Genomic DNA, 18,352 nt, shown 5'->3' on the forward strand with positions numbered 1-18,352 from the left:
CAAGGCTGCAGAATATTCCTCAACCTTGGCGTGTGACCCAGCCTCTGCTAGCAGGGGACAGAGCGCCACCCCGAGCAGGGGTGGGTTACACCAGCACTTCCATAGTGCATGACTAACATTAGGGGGAACCCTCACCACAGATAAATAGCACCTTCCTCCCCCAGAAATCCCACTGACTGCAGTGGGGTTCCCCGTGCAGTAACACTGAGCAGTGCCAAGTGCTGTCCCCACTTTACAAGTGTAAAGGCAGGGAGATTCAAGGCACCATTGGGATAAGTGACTTGCCCATGGTCACACCATGAGACAGTGGCTGAGCCAGGAAGAGACCCCGAGAGCACTGACCCCCCACTCCCCAACCCCTCCTGCAAGAAACCGACTGATGGTTCCAGCAAGGAGGCGGCAACTTGCAGGAGGTTAAACAATCCAGAGTTTGATTGGGGCGGAGATCCCCACCCCCTACCCACGTTGCCCCCAGGGACCCTCGATGGGAAGGCTTTTTTGGCCTGCAGAACAAATGCCTAAAGGCGGCTAATCTCACAGAAGGTCACTTTCCCCCTAGATATCACACCTATTCTGTGTGCGCACAGCTCTGCCAATCCATTTCAGTCCTGACCTGCAGCACCCCCTGCTGTCCCATGTGCCGTTACATGGGTCACTCCATGACGCCGGAGCCATCCCAATGCATGGTGCTGCTTGCCAACATCCCATCTAAAACCCCACCAATCCCCTATTTTTGTACCGTATTAAGGCCTTGCCTATACTAGAAAGGGTTTGCTGGTCTAGCTGTTGACTAATATATGCTGGGCTAGCATATATACATCAGTTACATTACCAATAGGTATTATCCACACCGTACGTAGAGCAGTACACATTAAGCACACAATAGCAGTTATATAGCTTAAACCGACCCATACTTTTTATACAACCCTGTTCACTTATGCTAAATATCCCATAACACCTTGCATTTGCTGAAGCAAGCATTTGGCATAAGCAGATAGGAAACTTGTCAAAAATCAAGACACGTTCGTTCGAGGTCTTAGTACAATCTAGGGAAGTACTTCCATGGACCACTTTCCGAAATGCCAGGATCCAAAACAAAGAAGGAAGGAACAGAACTTAGGGAACTGGGACAAATTGAGGGGTTGGATTTTAGTGATACGTGACTTGTAAAATCATCGGATAAATAATACCAGCTGAAAGGTGCAACTTTGGGATCACTCCTTCTGCATAAGGTGAATGTAACAATGATGCACGAGACAGCTTCTTCACCGCATAGAACCTTTTGCCTGTACTAGATTATTATTGGCTTACAGCAATAAACATGCTCGTCTCTTGAATATATTTCATTCCACACCAAAGTGTGGTCAAGCAATTGACTAAACAATTTACCAACCAGTTATACTGGGAGAGTCTTCTAGTTCAGACACAGCCTACACCGGCACAAGAGTGCTTTCGTTGTCAGTTTCTACCACTTTCCTTAATAAATTAGCTATTTTGGGAAAAGCACTTGGCCAGTATGACTGGATCTACACTAGGGCTTTTACTGTATACATTTTAAAACAAAACAAGACAAAAAACCCACCACCCTAAGTGGCATTGATATACCAGCAAAAGTTTCTAGTGTAGTCTTGGTAACCTCTCCTTATCGGTGGAAGCAGTTCTGGTTAGTGGCTCTATTGGTATAATAACACGTTCTCCAGACCCCCCCCCCCCAACTCTGTATGAAAATATATGCAGACAGAGCACATACAAGTTGTACAATTCTAACTCATTGCAGGGACGTGCTGGCCACCACTTCCCGTAGCTCCCATTAGCTGGGAACAGAGAACCGTGGCCACTGGGCACTGCAAGGGGGCCATGCCTGCGGATGGTCAACGTCAGCAATCAGCAATCAGATTACCCTGATGGGCCACAGTTTGCCCACCACTGCCTTAGCTGCACTAGGCCTGCTTTTGACTATTGCCATTAGCTGGTCGTCATGGAGGCACCAGGCTGAGGCACCACAAGTCAGCAGTTTTCCCATCTAGAATTGCCTGGCCAACAGGAGGGATGAAATGCACCTGGCGGGCAAGAGGTTCCACAGACAATGCACTGCATGTTGGTCTGGCGATAACCTGCAAACCAAGTACCCACCCTGCCTCTCTCCACTTCCTTCGTCGTCATGACGATGACATGGGTGTTTTCTTGGTACACCATGGCCCAGAAGTCGTTCACCGTCGTCTGCAGGCAGCCTTGGGTGGCGATGTAGACTTTGCAGTGCTCCGAGCTCCTTCCCTCTTCGGGTATGCTCTGGGTGTGGAAAGGAAATAGGAGTGAGGGACCAAGGACTGCCCCCGTGCAGCCCCGAGCTGAGAAGATGGAGGAGTCCTATAGGACATGGCTGCCTGGCACTGAATGAGCTCTCCAGTGGAACATCTGCCATCTGATGCTAACAGGCTTCGAGGGATCAAGCAACATCAGCCCCTGGCCACAGAAATCATTCTGCTTGCAGTTTCTCGATACCCCATCACCAGTGTTAATGAGACACCCTCTGCCTGCCGTGACCTCTGTAGGGCCTTATTACCATTTACTCAGTGCTAGATGCAGGTCGCAAGACAGCTGCCAAAGTTCTGGTTGAATCAGACTGGAAAATAAGCGACCCCATCACATGACGAAGACTAGGGGCTTAAACACCTGAGCTGTTCCCGGCTGGAAATCCGAATCCAATTTGGATTCAGCTCCCAGGCGAAAATGAGTTTGACCCAGCCGACAACCTTGTGCAACACAGCCACGCTGGCAGGGAAGGCCGGGGTTAGAAGAGCGATGCTAGGCATCGAGACGGAGGCGTCTCCGGAGTCACGGTGCAGGGGCAACCAGGACATGGCGCCCACCAGCAATAGCAAAGCCTCAGGTCTGGAAGCGCGCGCACACACACACACACACACACACTTCACAAAAAAGCAAGGCTTCCCCTCTTTATCCCCCGACACACACACACACCCTCCTGCTCTGTGCACCACAACCCTGTTGCTTTTTCTGGCCACCCAGAACGACAGCAGGCCCGGGTGCTAGTTACCCGGCTCTTGGACCTCCCTTGAGGCAACCTGACAAAGAGTCAGTTCCTGAGCGGACCGCAGGGCATTAGGCAGCAGCTCCTCTTGCCAGATACAGACTGGAATAGAGTCTCTGGCTGCAGGGAGCAGCCCACAGGGGCCTCTTACCCTGCCAAAGCGGCAGCTGTCTACAGAACTGGTGGGGGAGTATCAGGAAACTGCTTGGAGAGCAGGAGGATTCTCAGCAGAGACGGCATCTGGCCCATGACCAGCGAAATACAGGGGTTCCTGCTGGGCTTGCCTTTGTGACGGCATCATTCTTGGCGCCGCTGCACCCGCTCATGGGTAGCGAGGGGCAGCCTTGCCCCTCCCCCACCCGCAAGAGCCACCTTTCCCTCCCGACATACCTTGATGTAGTTGGCGTTGATGTAGTCTGAGCCCGGTATGCTCTCATCTACGTCTCGGAGCGCAACCCGCGTGGTATCGACTGCATGGGAAGAGACGCCACAATCGAGCCCCGCGCAGAAGCATCGCCGCGCTGCACACCGGGCCCCCAACAGTTTACCCGCATCGTTCACATGTGACCAGCTGGTTATTTCAGGGCTGGGGCTAATTGGGTCCCACTCCAGAGTGGAGAGAGAAAATTTCCCCTAGTGATGCATCAAGGTAGTCCATTCTGCCTGGCTCTGGGGTACGCCACAAACCCACAACTAAGCCCAGACACCTGGGAGGAGCTCGGATGCTACTGCAGTGAGGGGCACAATGGTACAACCCTCGAGCGGGTCTCACTTCCCCGGGGACCAGCTCTGGCTTCATGTGATTTTTGGCCGACGCCAGCGAGGCTCAACTGAGCTCTGGGCTGGTTTGAATTTCACAAAAGGGGAAGGAGGAAAAACCCATTTTGCCAGAGTCCCTGGGATGCAGAAGTGCGGAGTTCAGGAAAGCGAGAGAAAGGGGCTGAACTGAACGGACCCCGGCTCTGATGCGATAGGCAAAACCCACGTTCCTTAGCAGACTGGCAACGATTCACTGGTTTGTGAATATTAGGCCAGGGCCTCTGTCATAACTATAAAGGGAAGGGTAATAGCTGTCCTGTGTACAGTACTATAAAACCCCTCCTGGGCAGAGACTCCAAAATCCTTTTCCCTGTAAAGGGTTAAGAAGCTCAGGTAACCTGGCTGGCATCTGACCTAAAGGACCAATAAGGGGACAAGATACTTTCAAATCTTGGGGGGGGGGGGGGGGCAAGGCTGTTTTTTGTGTTCTTTGTTTGGGAGTGTGTTCGTTCTCGGGACTGAGAGGGACCAGACATCAATCCAGGTTCTCCACATCTTTCTAAACAAGTCTCTCCTATTTCAAACTTGTAAGTAAATAGCCAGGCAAGGCGTGTTAGTTTTCCTTTGTTTTTCTCAACTTGTAAATGTACCTTTTACTAGAGTGTTTATCTTTGTTTGCTGTACTTTGAACCTGAGACTAGAGGGGAGTCCTCTGAGCTCTTTAAGTTTGATTACCCTGTAAGGTTAATTTCCATACTGATTTTACAGAGATGATTTTTACCTTTTTCTTTAATTAAAAACCTTCTTTTTAAGAACCTGATTGATTTTTCCTTGTTTTAGATCCAAAGGGGTTTGGATCTTGATTCACCAGGAGTTGGTGGGAGGAAGGAGGGGGGATGGTTAATTTCTCCCTGTTGTAGATCCCAGGGGGGTTGGAACTGATTCACCAGGAGTTGGTGGGAGGAAGGAGGGGAATGGTTAATTTCCCCTTGTTTTAAGATCCAAGGGGTTTGGATTTGTTTTCACCAGGGATTTGGTGAAGGTTTTTCAAGCTTTCCCAGGAAGGGAATCCCTTGAAATGGTGGCAGACGAACCAGAGCTAAGCTGGTAGTTAAGCTTAGAAGTTTTCATGCAGGCCCCTACATTTGTACCCTAAAGTTCAAAGTGGGGATCCAGCCTTGACAGCCTCTAATGCCAGACAATCCCAGCCCCCAATACCACGGGTCAACTGTCCCCAGAGACACTTGGTGGCTAGAAAAAACAACAGCCTATGTCTCCTTACAGGGGAGGATGTTCTTGTAGCGATTCTTCGCTTTGTTCTCCACTCGCTGCCCTTCCTTCCTGGGGTAGAGGAGCTTACACTCCTGCTGCTGCAGCATCTGGGGAGAAGGGGACACGCAAGTGAACAGTGACACACAACCAAGGGGCTCTCAGATACCAGATTGGGATGGGGGGGTTCTTCCAACATGGCATTGGAGAGATGGGGAGCCAGGAGGGGGCTCCTCGAGAAACAAGGAATGGAGGAGAGGAGGGTAGGACTAGAAGAGGGATCTCACAAACACAGCATGGGTGGGAGGAGAGGAGATGCAGGGAACTCCCTCAGATAGGGCAGGGCAGAGGGTTGTGAGTGGGGGACGCCTCCCTTTATGCTCAGACACTGGGCAAGCCTGATATTTCAATGCTGAGATCGCATCCTCTGCGGGTGGCGGTAGGGGAGGGGTAACACAGCCGAACTCCTGTACCTCGAACTCTTCCCAGAAACCTTGCTTGGCCTTCTCGCTGTGATCCGCCATTTTGTTCAGCTCCTTCACTCGGTTTTCGATGTTGGCGGCGTTGATGCGCGTGGCGTTAAAGGGCTGAAAGGTAGGCAGGGTCAGAACACAGAGAGACGCCCCGTGACACTGGGACTCCACTCCCACAGGGGGGCCCTGCTCTCTCCCCACCAACTCGCTAGAGGATGGGCTTCAAAGCACACACCCACCCTCCTGCGCATCTTCGGCTCGATCCTGCAGTTGTAATGCTGGGCTCATGGCAGAGTCACAGGATGTGCTCGGGTCGGGCAGTGGCCACTATCTCCGGACCTAAAAAGCAGGAATCTACTACCCAACGCAGAGAACCAGGCGCTGTAGCAGACAAAACTGCTTGTGGACTAGCCACTAGATGGTGACAAAAGCACAGTGTCGCCAGGGGTCACTAATGCAGCAAGGCTCAGGCCAGAGTCATGGCATGGCATAACGCAAGAAGTTCCAGGCTCAACCCCCTAAACTCTTCCACTTCCTAAAGTGTTTGTTAAGGCACCACTGTTTGAGTGGGAGAAGCCAGGCTGGGGGGCGGAAACATCTTATGGGAAGCCGCTACATGGACACCAGAGGGAATGCAAACAACGATCCCGTTGTAAAACGGGATTGGACAGAGCACCCCGTGACGTGTTCTTGGGAGGGTTACTTAGTTCATGTGTACCGAGTCCACGTTTAGTAGTAGTCACCTGTTTCAGATGAACCACAGCTCCGGATTTCTCCACCATGGGGTTTTTCTTGTAGTGCTCCACCAGGTCCGTGAGCGTGTCGAACCTCTCGCCTCCACCAACATCATACTTCCCATCTAGCTGCGGGAGGAAGTGGCGAGTTATTAGTGTGATCAGAGCACGCGTCATGTGCCTGATCCAACACTCGCTGGTGTCAGTGGAATTCTTCCCACTGGACTCCACGGAGAGCTGGATGGGGCCTGAAGAGAGCAAAGAAAACCAACTCCCCATTCTAACAGCCAGTTCAGGGTTTCCCACCTGGTAGCGGATCATCACATGAGTCACCCGTGGCTTCCGGTCTCCTGTGTCCATCTTGTCTTCATTCGTCAGCACTGATAAGACAAAGTCCCCCGGTTTGCTTTGGCTCTCCCGTACCAGAAAGCTCCCTGGCTTGCCTTTCTCCGTCAAGAGCTTCTCTGCCTCTTTGCCAGTCAGGTGCCCATGGTACCACCTGGGAGAATGGAGAAGGCAATCAGGGTGGAGGCGAGACACACAGATATAGCAGCACTCGGAGAAAAGATTTGCCTCCCTATAGACAGATGGTGATTCAGATGCCACTAAGACTGGGCCAAAAACTTATGATGCTACCTGGCTTCAGCTTTTATTGCAAACCGCAGGCCCGAACCAGAGAAGACAGAGCAAAGAGATGGGAACTTCTCAAGCTAAACCCGGAAAGAGTGCTCCCATGAGCTCCTGCAAAGCGGGCACGCCAAGTTTATACAGCTATCCTTGCCACTCAGGAGACACAGGTTTTACATCATCCCCACTGCCTAACTGGGGAAAGTCCCCAGCTTGGAATATTTTAGGAGTAAAACCCCAGGGACATTGTTGGTATATGCTGCAATGGCACATCAAGACTTCACCTGGCTGACAGGATGCAAACATCAGGACTTTTATTTGCCCCACCGGACAAATACAAAACGGCAGTAGCCTCAGATAACACATTGGTTTAATATACTAATTTATCCCTCTGGGATCAGCTCCTCATTACGTTACAAGTGAAATCAGTCTAGCAGATCTCATTAGGGAACATCTATATTTAAAGAGAGACACAGCAGGACACTCATAACTAGCAGTCTTTGGTCAGCAAAAGCCCACAAGTGGAATAGCAGAGGTTGCTGCCGCTCAGGAATGAGATGCATTAGCAGACTGCACCCTGGGAGTCTGTGTAGGATTTGCACAATAACCCCACAAGCTCCAGTTAGCACCATTCAGCCACTCACTTTCCTGACCACCAAATTCACCTTGAGATTTAAGAACACTGGAAACAAATCACCGATGGGCCTTCTGCTTTCTGCTGCGCTGAGAGTTTGGGAAAACAGCAGGATTTGATCTGCTCTACCAGGAAACTACAACCCCTCTCACCTTGCACAGAATTACCTTCCTATCTCCATGCCGCCCTGCTTTTAAAATGCAAGCCACTTATTGTTCCACACCTTCTCCACTAGATGGCAGCGCTAACATGCTCTGGACAGAGGGGGACACGCTTTAGTTAAGCGAGAGCTCGTACTGAAATAACACTTTTCACCTGCAGAACCCCAGCACTTTACAAGAGTGGCCATTTCCCACATAGCAGTTATGTTACTTTCTCAAGGCTACCTAGTGAATCAGAAGTAGGGCTGGCTGAGCACAGAACAGTTCCTCCTAGCCTTGCGCCACAACTAGAACATGCTGCTTTTATTCCTGGACTCGTTTGTTCACTTAGGTCCAGCAGCCTTGATCGTAGAAGGATGGTCCAGTGGTTAGAGCACTAGCTTAGCATTTGGGAGACCCATGGTTTGTTTCCTGCTCCACCACAAACTTCTAGTGTGACTTTGGGTAAATCTGTCTACGTGCCAGTGCTCCAGCCATACTCCTCTTCCTTTTCTCCCAGTCTTGTCTCATCGGTTTAGATTTACTCTCTTTGGTGGGTGTGGGCACTATCTTACTGCGTGCATACAACACCCAGCACAATCAGGCCTCTCGTCACTATTGTAATACAGACTATGCTAACGCAGAGCTTCTCTGCCTCAGGGCATCCGTTGCCCACGCTCAATCAACAACTGAACAGTGTCTCTGGGCAGATGCCACTTGGTTCCCAGTTTGATGAGGTTGGCTCCTGGCCTGCAAGCCAGGCTGATGGGAATTCAAAGTGGCCCAAAATATCTTCCAGGGACGATGCAACGGCATCACGTCATGTCTCGGTAACTTTGTCCCAGAGGACAACGTTTATGGAGAGGGAGCCAGCGAGGCCGATCTTTCGGAGCGGGCTGCGATGACAGCGATTTCAGCCACGGGCTGTGGGGAACCTGAAGAGCAAATCACTTCACACCGATTTGAGACTGTATTAGGATTACACGTATGGGTGAATTTTATTGCTGCTGAAAGTGATGGAATGACAGCACTTGGCTAGAGCCAGCCAGGCACCGCGCACGCTTCCCACACGCTGCTCTGCAAATGCGCCTCAATCCCCGTTCCCAGCACCCTCTGCTACTCCAGAGCCAGATCCCCACATCTGCAGCCCCCACCCCCTTGTATTCCTGGACCTGGGGCCCATTTTTCTTAAACACCAGAGTCACATAGTGCTGGCAATGAGCAGAAACCCTTTAAAAAAAAAAAAAAAAAAAACTTTCACCATGCCAGAGTCTCTTTGGAGGGAATCAATACAAGGGGGGTTTCCACTTCTCCAGGTCTTCTGCTAGTGTTAGCTGCTTCTCATGCTGCAGGATGGAATGAGCAACTACCCCGTCTTAGCAACCGGGCAGCACATGAGCGGGAGGGACTTCCCAGCCCCTCACCCGGGGCAGCTCACATGATAGTGCACAGGGAGCGGAGCTGCCATTTCAGGAAGTGAGACCGTCCCGCCAACTGACTGTGGCTGCTAAAGTTAGAGTAATTAGGGGCCGTAAGTGGCATCTCCGCCTGCCTGCCCATGCATTTCTCTTTCTGGTCCAGGCAGGCCAGCTCTTTGGGGGCATGTAACGCTGGGGAAATCGGAGCGCGATGGTCATGGGGGTGGGGGCGGGGGCGCTAATCTGGGACTCAGGGAAAGTCTGAGGTTACCGGAGGCAAGTTTGCAATTCAACAGAAGTCAAAGGGATCCCCAGTGTTACAGGTTCTTGGTTTTAATGACTGTCACAAGGGGCGGCGGCGGGAGGGGGCAACGCACTGCTAAACAGGACGGGAAAGGGATCACGAGGGTCTGTGTGGGAAGCTCTTGGACTATAAAACCCAAACGCGCCCAGTTTTGGGCTCCATTCCAAACCCAGCCCAGCTGCATGGTTAGCTGGAGCGCAAACCCCCTTGGAGCACCTCAGTGAGTGATGCTTGGGGATTTGCCTGGCATGTTCATCGAGAGGTCCCCCGGGCCTGGCAGCTCACCTCTCGGAGGTGGGGTCCTGGCAGTTCAGAGGGTATTTCAGCTCAATCACGTTGCTGTTTTTCTCCCGCAGCAGCCCCTGCTGCTCAGTGTAGTACTGCACCAGCTCGGCCAGGGTAGCAAACTTCTCCCCTCCATAGAGGTCGTAGTAGTCTCCAGTGTTCTGGATCTTAATGTGCGTCACCTCATCGTTTCTCCTGGTGTGGGAGAAGACAGACATTGTATCAGTGCGGGGGTGGGGGGGGAGGGGAGGGGAGACGGACCACAGCACACACAGGCAGTGAGCTTCGGAGTCCAAGGCCCCCGGTAGAATTCAAACACGAGGGCATCGTAACAAGCAGCTCTTATCTAGCACTCAAGCAGCAGATCTCAAGAGGCTTTACAAAGGAGGCTGGTACCCCCCATTATGCCCATTTTACAGACAGGGAAAGCAACTCCCTCCCCATGCCTCAGTTTCCCAAGTCAGTCAGCAGGCCAGTGGCAGAGCTGGAAATGGAACCCAGGTCTCCTGAGTCCCAGTCCAGCATTCTGCCCACTAAGCAACACTACCTCTGCGGATACACCCACATTAATAGGCATCCGCATCAACTGGAGTCATATCGCACAAACCTCACATCAGATAATTCGTATTTTTTTCCCCAGCAGTGCCCCATTTAAAAGCACCTCGGGGCCTGATTTTCAGAGAAGTTGGGCATTTGCCTCTCCCATCAACTCAGACCCTACAGGTGCTTAAGAGCCCAAGAGGTGTCTGTACTTGGTTCAGACGATGTTTTCTCCTTTCTAACTCCAGTTTGGAGATCTACGGCTCCCTCCCCCAGTTAGAGCAACTTGGAGATCGCTGCTAAGGGACACTGGTGCGTGCGTGTTACCTACTCACCCCAGGTTCAAAGCCTGGAACCTCAGGACAGAGCGAGGAGGATTCCTTCCTAGCACCCGACGGACATTTATTCAGGACACAAGCCACAGAACTTGTGCACACATTCTGCATGCCTGCTCCAGGACTGAACTAGCAGGGTGTTCCTAGATGCAAGTGTAACCCACACACCTCCTGGGTGCGGCGTTCTGTCCCATCTAGTGGCACCTAGACCACTTAGCGTTAGATGAGTCTGCTACAGCCTTAGCTAACAGCCACTTCGCTTTTAGCTCATGCGGTAGAGGCTCACGCACTAAGCTCCAAAGGTCCCAGGTTCGATCCCGCCCGCTGACAACCAGGGTCTGTCGGCGTTACACAAGCAGGACAGAGTTGCAACAGCATTGTTGCACAAGACCCAGGACTGGATGCAGGCCAGGACTCAGGTCCACTGGCAGAGCTGAACAGGCTATGTCTACACAGCCCACAGCAGCAAGCAGGTGCCGAGCCCTGACAGACAGGCTCATGCTCCAATGCTAAAAATAGCCCACCCCTCTGCCGAGGCTTCAGAGCAAGTTACAACTCGAAAGCACTGGCTACACCACTGTTTTCAGTGCGATAGCACAACCGAGTCTGTTGACCCAGGCTTGGAGGCTCGCCTCCATGGGCTGTGCAGAGGTCCTCGAGCCCAGCGCGGGAGGAGAAAAGCGGATGCTGCAGAGTGCAGCTGGTGCCCATTTCTAGACGTGGGAGAGAAGCCTACGACAGGAAGAGCAGGATTTAGATACTGTGCACTGGCCGTGACCTGGGGAGAAAAGCTTCCAGCCCACGTGTGACCTGTCTTGGAAAGGAAAGTGACAACCCGACCTTGGCTAGAGTCCAGGTCCCCACCACCCCTCAGCATTCAAAGCAAATAAGCAGTAGAACGTGGACGGAGCTGGATTATTTCATTCTCTCCCTCCCTCCCACCCCAACCTCTAAAGCCATCGAGACAGTTGGCTAGGACGGACTTGCACTTGGAACTCATTTTGGTTTCCCTCCGACCCTTTACCACAGGGGCCTGGGCGCGATGAGACGCTAGTCCAGTGCTCAGAGCATCCAAGCAAACTCAGTCCATCCCCTCTTTGCCACGTGCTCTGCCCCGGTGTCTCTCGGAGCCCCAAGTACATGTGTTTACCAGCTTCTTCCAAGGGCCCTCTCAGCCCTTGTAAAACCCAGCCAGCTCCCGCCACAGCTCTTGCTAACCTTTCCGAGAGGCAAGAGAATTGCATTTTAAATGCACTTAGCGGCTGCCCTGCTGAGCTCTTCCATGGTCGCTGGGAGCCGGTCGGTCGCTGAGAAAGACAGACAGACAGGGAGGACAAGCAGCTCCTGGCCTCTATTTGTTGCCACAGCAACTCCTACAGCAGGATGGAGACGACCCAGGAGGTGCAAGGGGTGGGCTAGGTCATGCAGAAGAGTCACCGGCTTCGGAGAACACCGAATTAGAAGAGCCGGACGTATTCTGCGCGGGGTCAAATGGAACAAAGAGCCACATCCAAAGCCCACTGACTAAACACAAGCCCTTCCCTGGGTGTCCACCAGTCCCTGGGCAAGGCTGCTTTCAACAGGTCACCCCAGGAGCGGGCTGCGTGTCGAGGAGCAAAGCGGCAAGAGGCGTGGTTACGCCCAGACTACACTGCAGGTTGTGCACTAGAGTAGCTGTATCAACGCGGCTACGATCCCAGTCTAGAAGCACCACACTGCCGCGAGATGGGGCTGGTACCAGAACTGCTTTACCACGTAACTCACTGGGACAGCGGCAGCAGTACAAGCCCAGCTTGGCACCACACCTACAAGACTTTGCAGCAGTGTCTTACATCAATTTAGCTGCTTCCGTGCAAATTCCTCTAATCTAGACAAGCCCTTGCAGGCTGAGTTTTCCTCAAGGGGCTGCTTCCAGTTATTCTGAGTGAGGGAGAAAGCCCCCCTCACTGTAGAATGGGTTGGGGGAAATCAGAGGATGCCGGGTACAGACAAGTTGATCTACACTACTGCGAACCGGTGCAAGCGTGCACGTGATGGCCTGCCGTGTCTCCAGCCAGCAATGAAATGGAATGAGCGTGAATGGAGCTAAGTCAGTTTGCATCACCTGATGATCTAGCCCCGATTTTTGGCCCAGATTTGGGTCCTCAGATGGGTTTCCAGCCTAGAGTCGCCCCATCAGTTGACAGCACAATCATTTCTGCATCTAGGGACCGTGACATCAAAAGGGAGGCTTGTGACATCACTACGGCAGGAATCAAATGAGGAAAGGAGGGCCAAGTCGTTACACTAAATACATTTCATTTAATACTCAGCAGCAATAGCAGAGGGATGACGTGACTGTCAAAGCCAATGGATTTTGCGAAAGAGCATCTCTTATTCAGGTCCAGCTCAGCGGGCAAGTCCCTTTCAAAGGCACATAGCTGCATTATTTTAGATCAATAAAGCTATTCAAGAAGTGCAGATGAGTTTTAAGTGCCATCAGGATTTCTGAATCCTTGGTGACCCAGGGCAAAAGTCTGACTTCCAGAAATGCAGCAGTAGCCAGATGTTCTCTAGCCGCTCCGCTTCCTCCAAGATTCAGCAGCCACCCACGGTAGGCCAGATCCTCCACGGGTGTAAAGTGGCATAAGCGCCACAGGCGCTGTGCCCATATGCTGGGGAGCTCGGGCCGTTTACCTTTGGTTCTGCCAGAGGGAGACGTTTCTTAAGCAAATAAGGATGCTGCCATGAGCAAACCAGCCCTTCTCCACAGAAGCTCCCAGTAGAGTCAACGGAGCGGAGCTAGGACAATGCCGGGCGCTTCTGAAAAGCCACTCTACGTGCCAGGAGAATTTTTGGCCCAGCAATACATGAAACCCATCTCTGGAGGGGCCGGCACTGCACTCCTGGTCACAGTACGTCACACGCAGTAAACAGAGGCACACGATGCCGAGCGGTGAATTTTAGTCTGGCCTTTCGCCCAGAAACCCCATATACTGAGCGCAAAAGCTCGAGATAGACCACAGCATTTCAGTCCTCAAGAAACTAAGCTGCCGTGCACCGAAGGCAGAGCAGAAGCGACTGTTTTGAAAGATGGAGTTACCGGGACATGGTTAACACCCGTCTACCTCCGGCTTGAATCGGATCCTTTCGGAGTCTGTTCTAGTTGTAGTATAGACACCGCCTTAAAAAAGGTCTGGGAGCATCTGGATCTGGGGTGCAGATGATGAACCCTGCCACTGACCTGCTAGAGAAGGATTTCCAAGGGGATTCTGGGCCAGCTTTTCAAGAGAAATGTGGAAAGTCTTTTCAAAGTCTGTCTCCAACTGTGGTTACTCAGCCCTTCAAAAACACCCTGACCATAGTCAGAGATGGTAATCGTCACCACACGCTCTGGAAACATCTTTAGTGAGAGAGGCAGAGAGTGAGCGTGGGTTAAAATCAGACCTTATCTACCCCTTATGCAAAGTGAGTTTGTGCTTATAAAAGCATCAAGGGGGGAGATCTCTAGGCTCCGCTTCCCCAATGTGGCAGCCTGGCCGGGCAAAAGTTTTGTCCTAAATTGGGCAGCATCGTTACTGATCCAATCACAGCTGGCAGATGACGCTCGCCAGCTGTTTCGTGCCTGAGGCTGGACGCGGCGAGCCTTTGCTCAGCACAGAACACACCGGATGGAAGCCACATCTTCGCCATTTGGCCAGACGCTCTGAAGTTTCCTTCATTCTGCTGCTCCCTCCCCACAACCCAAGCCCATTAAAAACCTACAAAGCCTCAGTTCACTGAAATCCCCCCCCCCCCCCCCCCCCCCGGTCAAAAAGACTGCTAGCACTGACTGCATGGATGCAAAGAGAAAATGGACAATTGGGGCCCTTTATCCAGGCAGCCCTCAAGGTCATGCTTAGCACAAAGGGCATTGAGGGATTTCATTTCCCCCCCAGTGCCCTTTTGCAACTTTAAAAGTCTCCCTGAGTAGTTTCAAACTGGGCCATAGACCCCGATCCCAGAAATACATCCTCATCGATGCAACAACCTGGCCTGATTGGGGAAAAAAAAAAAAGAGAGCAAAGCCGAGATACGCGGCTCACCTAGTGGCATTGCTACTGCTCGTTAACATGGACTTTGTTCTAGCACGTGGACGCAGCACTGTTTGCTAGCAGGATCCAACTTCTCTGGAGATTTCAGAGTCAGCAAGTTCAAAACCCTCTGAACTAGATGGTGCGTCCATTCCAAACTTCTCATGAGAAACCCCGATAACCTGTATTACAATGGCATATCTGGAGGCCCTGTTAGAGATCAGGGCACCACCATGTTAGGCATTGCATCAACACCGAGACTCTCAGTCCCTGCCCTGAAGGCTTTGCAATCTACTTAGAGGAGAGATAAAAGGAGAGAGCTATTGTGCATTTTTACTTCTATTCTACAGGTGAAGAACTGCAGCACAAGGAGATAAAGGGACTTTTGTAAGGTCACAAGAAATTGGTGACAGAGCCAGGATTCAAAACAAGATCTCCTGAATCTGGCCACCCTTCCTTTCATAACCTTCACATCAGCAGCAGCTTCTGTAGGAGCTTGTGTAGGACAAGCAGTAGTGCCTGGAAGAGCCCTACCAGGGACAAGAATTCTGTCCTACATGCTCTGCTAATGAAGTGGGGATGCAGCTACTCACAGCATTCAGAACCACTAGGTAAAACTCACGATGGGTGGTCAAAATGTTTTGCATGAGCTCAGAGCTCACCCAAACCCTGCCCATGGCCCCAAAGTGAACCACAACCCTTTTTTTTTTTGATGGTTGAAAATATTTGGCATTTTCTTTATTATAAGATTTCCCCCTTGGGAGAAATCGTTCTCGGTGCTGTTTCTTAACTGGGCCAATTGAGAACAGACTCAAGACTTCCAGAACAGCCTCATTAGGTTTCAAGGCCGATTTCTAGACCGAAGACGCTCAGATTGGCGGGCATCTGAATCAGATCATTTTTGGCACCAAAGGCAGAAGAACTGGTCTACGAGTCAAAACATGAGCCATGCTTGGCTGCTGTCCCCCCAAAGTATTTTTGGTCACATGTTTCATCGGGCAGAGGCACAAAGACAGCCTAAAGCTTATCAGGCAACGTGTGACCCCACTTGCAAAACACCAAAATGTTGTCTATGCAAAACAGGAAGAGCCTCCCACGTATTTTAGAAACGTGGTTGAAAACTTGGCCCTGATCAGACAGTAGCCTGGGTGCTCACAAAATGCTGAGTTCTCTACCATTGCACCATGCCAAAGAAAGCTGAATGTTATTCTCTTGCCTTTTGAAACGTACATCCAACTGGACAGACAGAAGTCAGAGAACTAAATGGCTCCAGAATGGAGTCGAGGGTCATCATCCAGGTGGTTAATGGTTCAAATCCAGGTTGGGTGCATGAAGGCTAGAACTCACTACCACCCGATGCCCCAGGGGCTTATATGAAATCAGCCCTCTTCCCCATTGGATAGGTGACGCAGTACAGCAATTTAGCAGAGAGGCCAAGGATCAAAAGGGCATGGAGAGCGATTAAGTCTCTCACCCTAGAATCGGTCTCTCCAGCTGAGGTTCAAAGCACACATGAGCCTGTGCTGTTGCTGCACCTGTTTGTTTTCTCAGAAAGACCTTCTGGCATCTTTCACCATCACGAGAGTCCCTTGTGGGGGGCAGAAACCTTTGGTGACCCATGCTGGAGAGAAATCCCAGCGTTGAAGCACCTCCCTTCTTTACAGGCCCACGCAGACCACAGGTGCCCTTCAGCCACGCTGCATTAAGCTCCCCCTCAGCCTCGTCTGTCTCAGTTCACCAGGCCCCAAATCAATATTCACTCATGTGGACCTGAGGCCATCTCCTCCTTCCCACCAGCTAGCATGAGGCCAGGGGGGATGGCTTCACACAACAGCCTAACTTGGATGGGCACTTCTCCTGCAATCACCACATGGGGTAATTATGGAATGGGTGCAGATGGTTCAAGCAATGCAGGCTTCAATGGGGGCGGCAAGAGGGTGGCAGAGAGTTCTCCCATCCCGCTACCCACCACTCCCAAGATTTCTCTGCAATGGAGAGAAGAGAGCGTCCCAGGCAGAACAAACATAAGATACCCACCTCCTATTACAAGGCAACAAGAAATGTTCCCCAATAGGAGGAGACCCATTCTCTTATCATTTGAATTCACTTGGTAGGGTGCTTAAAAAACCACCACGAAGGAGAGAGACTTCTGGAAAAGCTAGTAGGTGATCCCAGATCACATGCGTCCCACCTGAGATGCTGTCAGGCATTGCTTACGTGAATCAGCAGGGCAGTACCAGGCACTGCACATGCACTACCGAGCACAGGGGCACATCATGGACCCAGGATGGTGCACAGATATCAAGGATATCTAGGCCATTAGCAAGCTCATCAGTGGACAGTGGTTTCTCTGGGAGATTTGTGCTGCATAGATTCCAAGCTTTCCATACAGAACAAGTTCCCTGCCTGCTGGTCCCAGAGTAACACTTCCCCAATTTTGCTGGTCAAGCCAGATTTGGGAAGAACAAAATGTATGATTCAAAGGAGGCATTCCCAGGATGTACCAAGGTATCGGGCAAACCACAGTCCGGAGTCAAACTTGAAAAGCAAGAAATATCAGCAAACAAAGCATTTAGGCCAAATTCTCTGCTAGTGACACTCCACTGAGTTCCTTGCAGTTACATCCACAGAGAGTTTGGCCCTTTAGAATACAAAACAGGATTTGTATCTACTATTCGTAAGGTGAGAAACCCAGCCCTCGAGAAAGATGGTCTTGCAATTAAGGCACTTGACTGACACTCAGAACAGCTGGTTTCTAATCCCAGCTCTGACACAGACATTGTTTGTGACCTTGGGCACGTCTCTCGGTTCCCTAGCCGTTAAATGAAAATGACTCTCTGTCTGGCTTATTTAGACTGTCAACTCTTTGAAGCTGGGACTGTGTCTTACCAAGCATATGTATATTGTGTTCTGGGATGGGACCTCTAGGTGCTAACATACTAAGCTGCAAGGACAATAGCTTTTTTACAGACATTTTCACAAGATTTCTTGAATTCCTCTTTCAGCGTCTTTCCTCCTCATTGTATCTATACTCTTGCAAACAAACAATATCTCCTCAGTAACAGAGTTTGATTTGAACCCTGCAGTGTGTATATGCAATTCATAGGATAGAATCCCAAATTCTGTCTCTTTGGTTACAGATTGAAGCATCCAAATACCAGCTGGAGTGTACTTTTACTACCTTTTGAAGGGAGGAAGGGGGAACAACCTATAAAATCCATTGTCTAGCTAACAATCACAGTGTCCTACAGAAGTATTAATAGGGACATCACTAGAGAAGCACTCTAGCAAGATTTTATTACCCAGAAGCATTTTCTATTGGATGCAGCAAACCTAGATAAGATCTGTTCCCATAAAATGTGACCTATTTACCAAGTTAATAGGATCTCTATTAGGTGCTTTTAACAGATTTGTGTTACGCTATGGCCCAAGGCCAGCTGCATCTCAGGAAACTTTCAAAATACTGTTTCCCCTTGTTTAAAGTTATTTACAGAGAGCTGGCTGATTCTGTAAATGGACCCTTGCTTTTCTCAGAAGTGATTCTAAATATTTAGATGCTTCAAAAGGCCAGAGACCCGGCTAGAAGCACCCACTACAGTTCCCACATGAGAACAGAGGAGGCCTAGTACATATAGTCCAGGGTCTCTCCCTGCTTCTCTCAAGTAACCTCCATCATATCACCCCTGGTATAAAAGGCTAGTTCTGAGAAGAGCCAGTATTGAGCTTTATAAGA

General features: G+C 50.9%; 1 protein-coding gene across 3 annotated transcripts in view; it reads right to left on the reverse strand.

Annotated features, from left to right (window-relative positions):
* LOC117867923 (tyrosine-protein phosphatase non-receptor type 11-like) overlaps positions 1-18,352 on the reverse strand; it is an 84,321-nt gene that overhangs the window by 7,727 nt on the left and 58,242 nt on the right. For all 3 annotated transcript variants that reach the window (XM_034753390.1, XM_034753389.1, XM_034753391.1), the window contains exons 3-9: positions 9,693-9,887; positions 6,591-6,783; positions 6,294-6,413; positions 5,551-5,664; positions 5,091-5,187; positions 3,440-3,519; positions 2,134-2,289 (exon numbers count right to left, since the gene is read on the reverse strand). In XM_034753390.1, coding sequence (XP_034609281.1) covers positions 2,134-2,289; positions 3,440-3,519; positions 5,091-5,187; positions 5,551-5,664; positions 6,294-6,413; positions 6,591-6,783; positions 9,693-9,887 — 955 coding nt within the window. The remainder of the gene's footprint in view (positions 1-2,133; positions 2,290-3,439; positions 3,520-5,090; positions 5,188-5,550; positions 5,665-6,293; positions 6,414-6,590; positions 6,784-9,692; positions 9,888-18,352) is intronic.

The sequence above is a fragment of the Trachemys scripta genome, chromosome 19 (genome assembly GCF_013100865.1).
Source record: "Trachemys scripta elegans isolate TJP31775 chromosome 19, CAS_Tse_1.0, whole genome shotgun sequence".
NCBI classification, from domain to species: Eukaryota; Metazoa; Chordata; order Testudines; family Emydidae; genus Trachemys; species Trachemys scripta.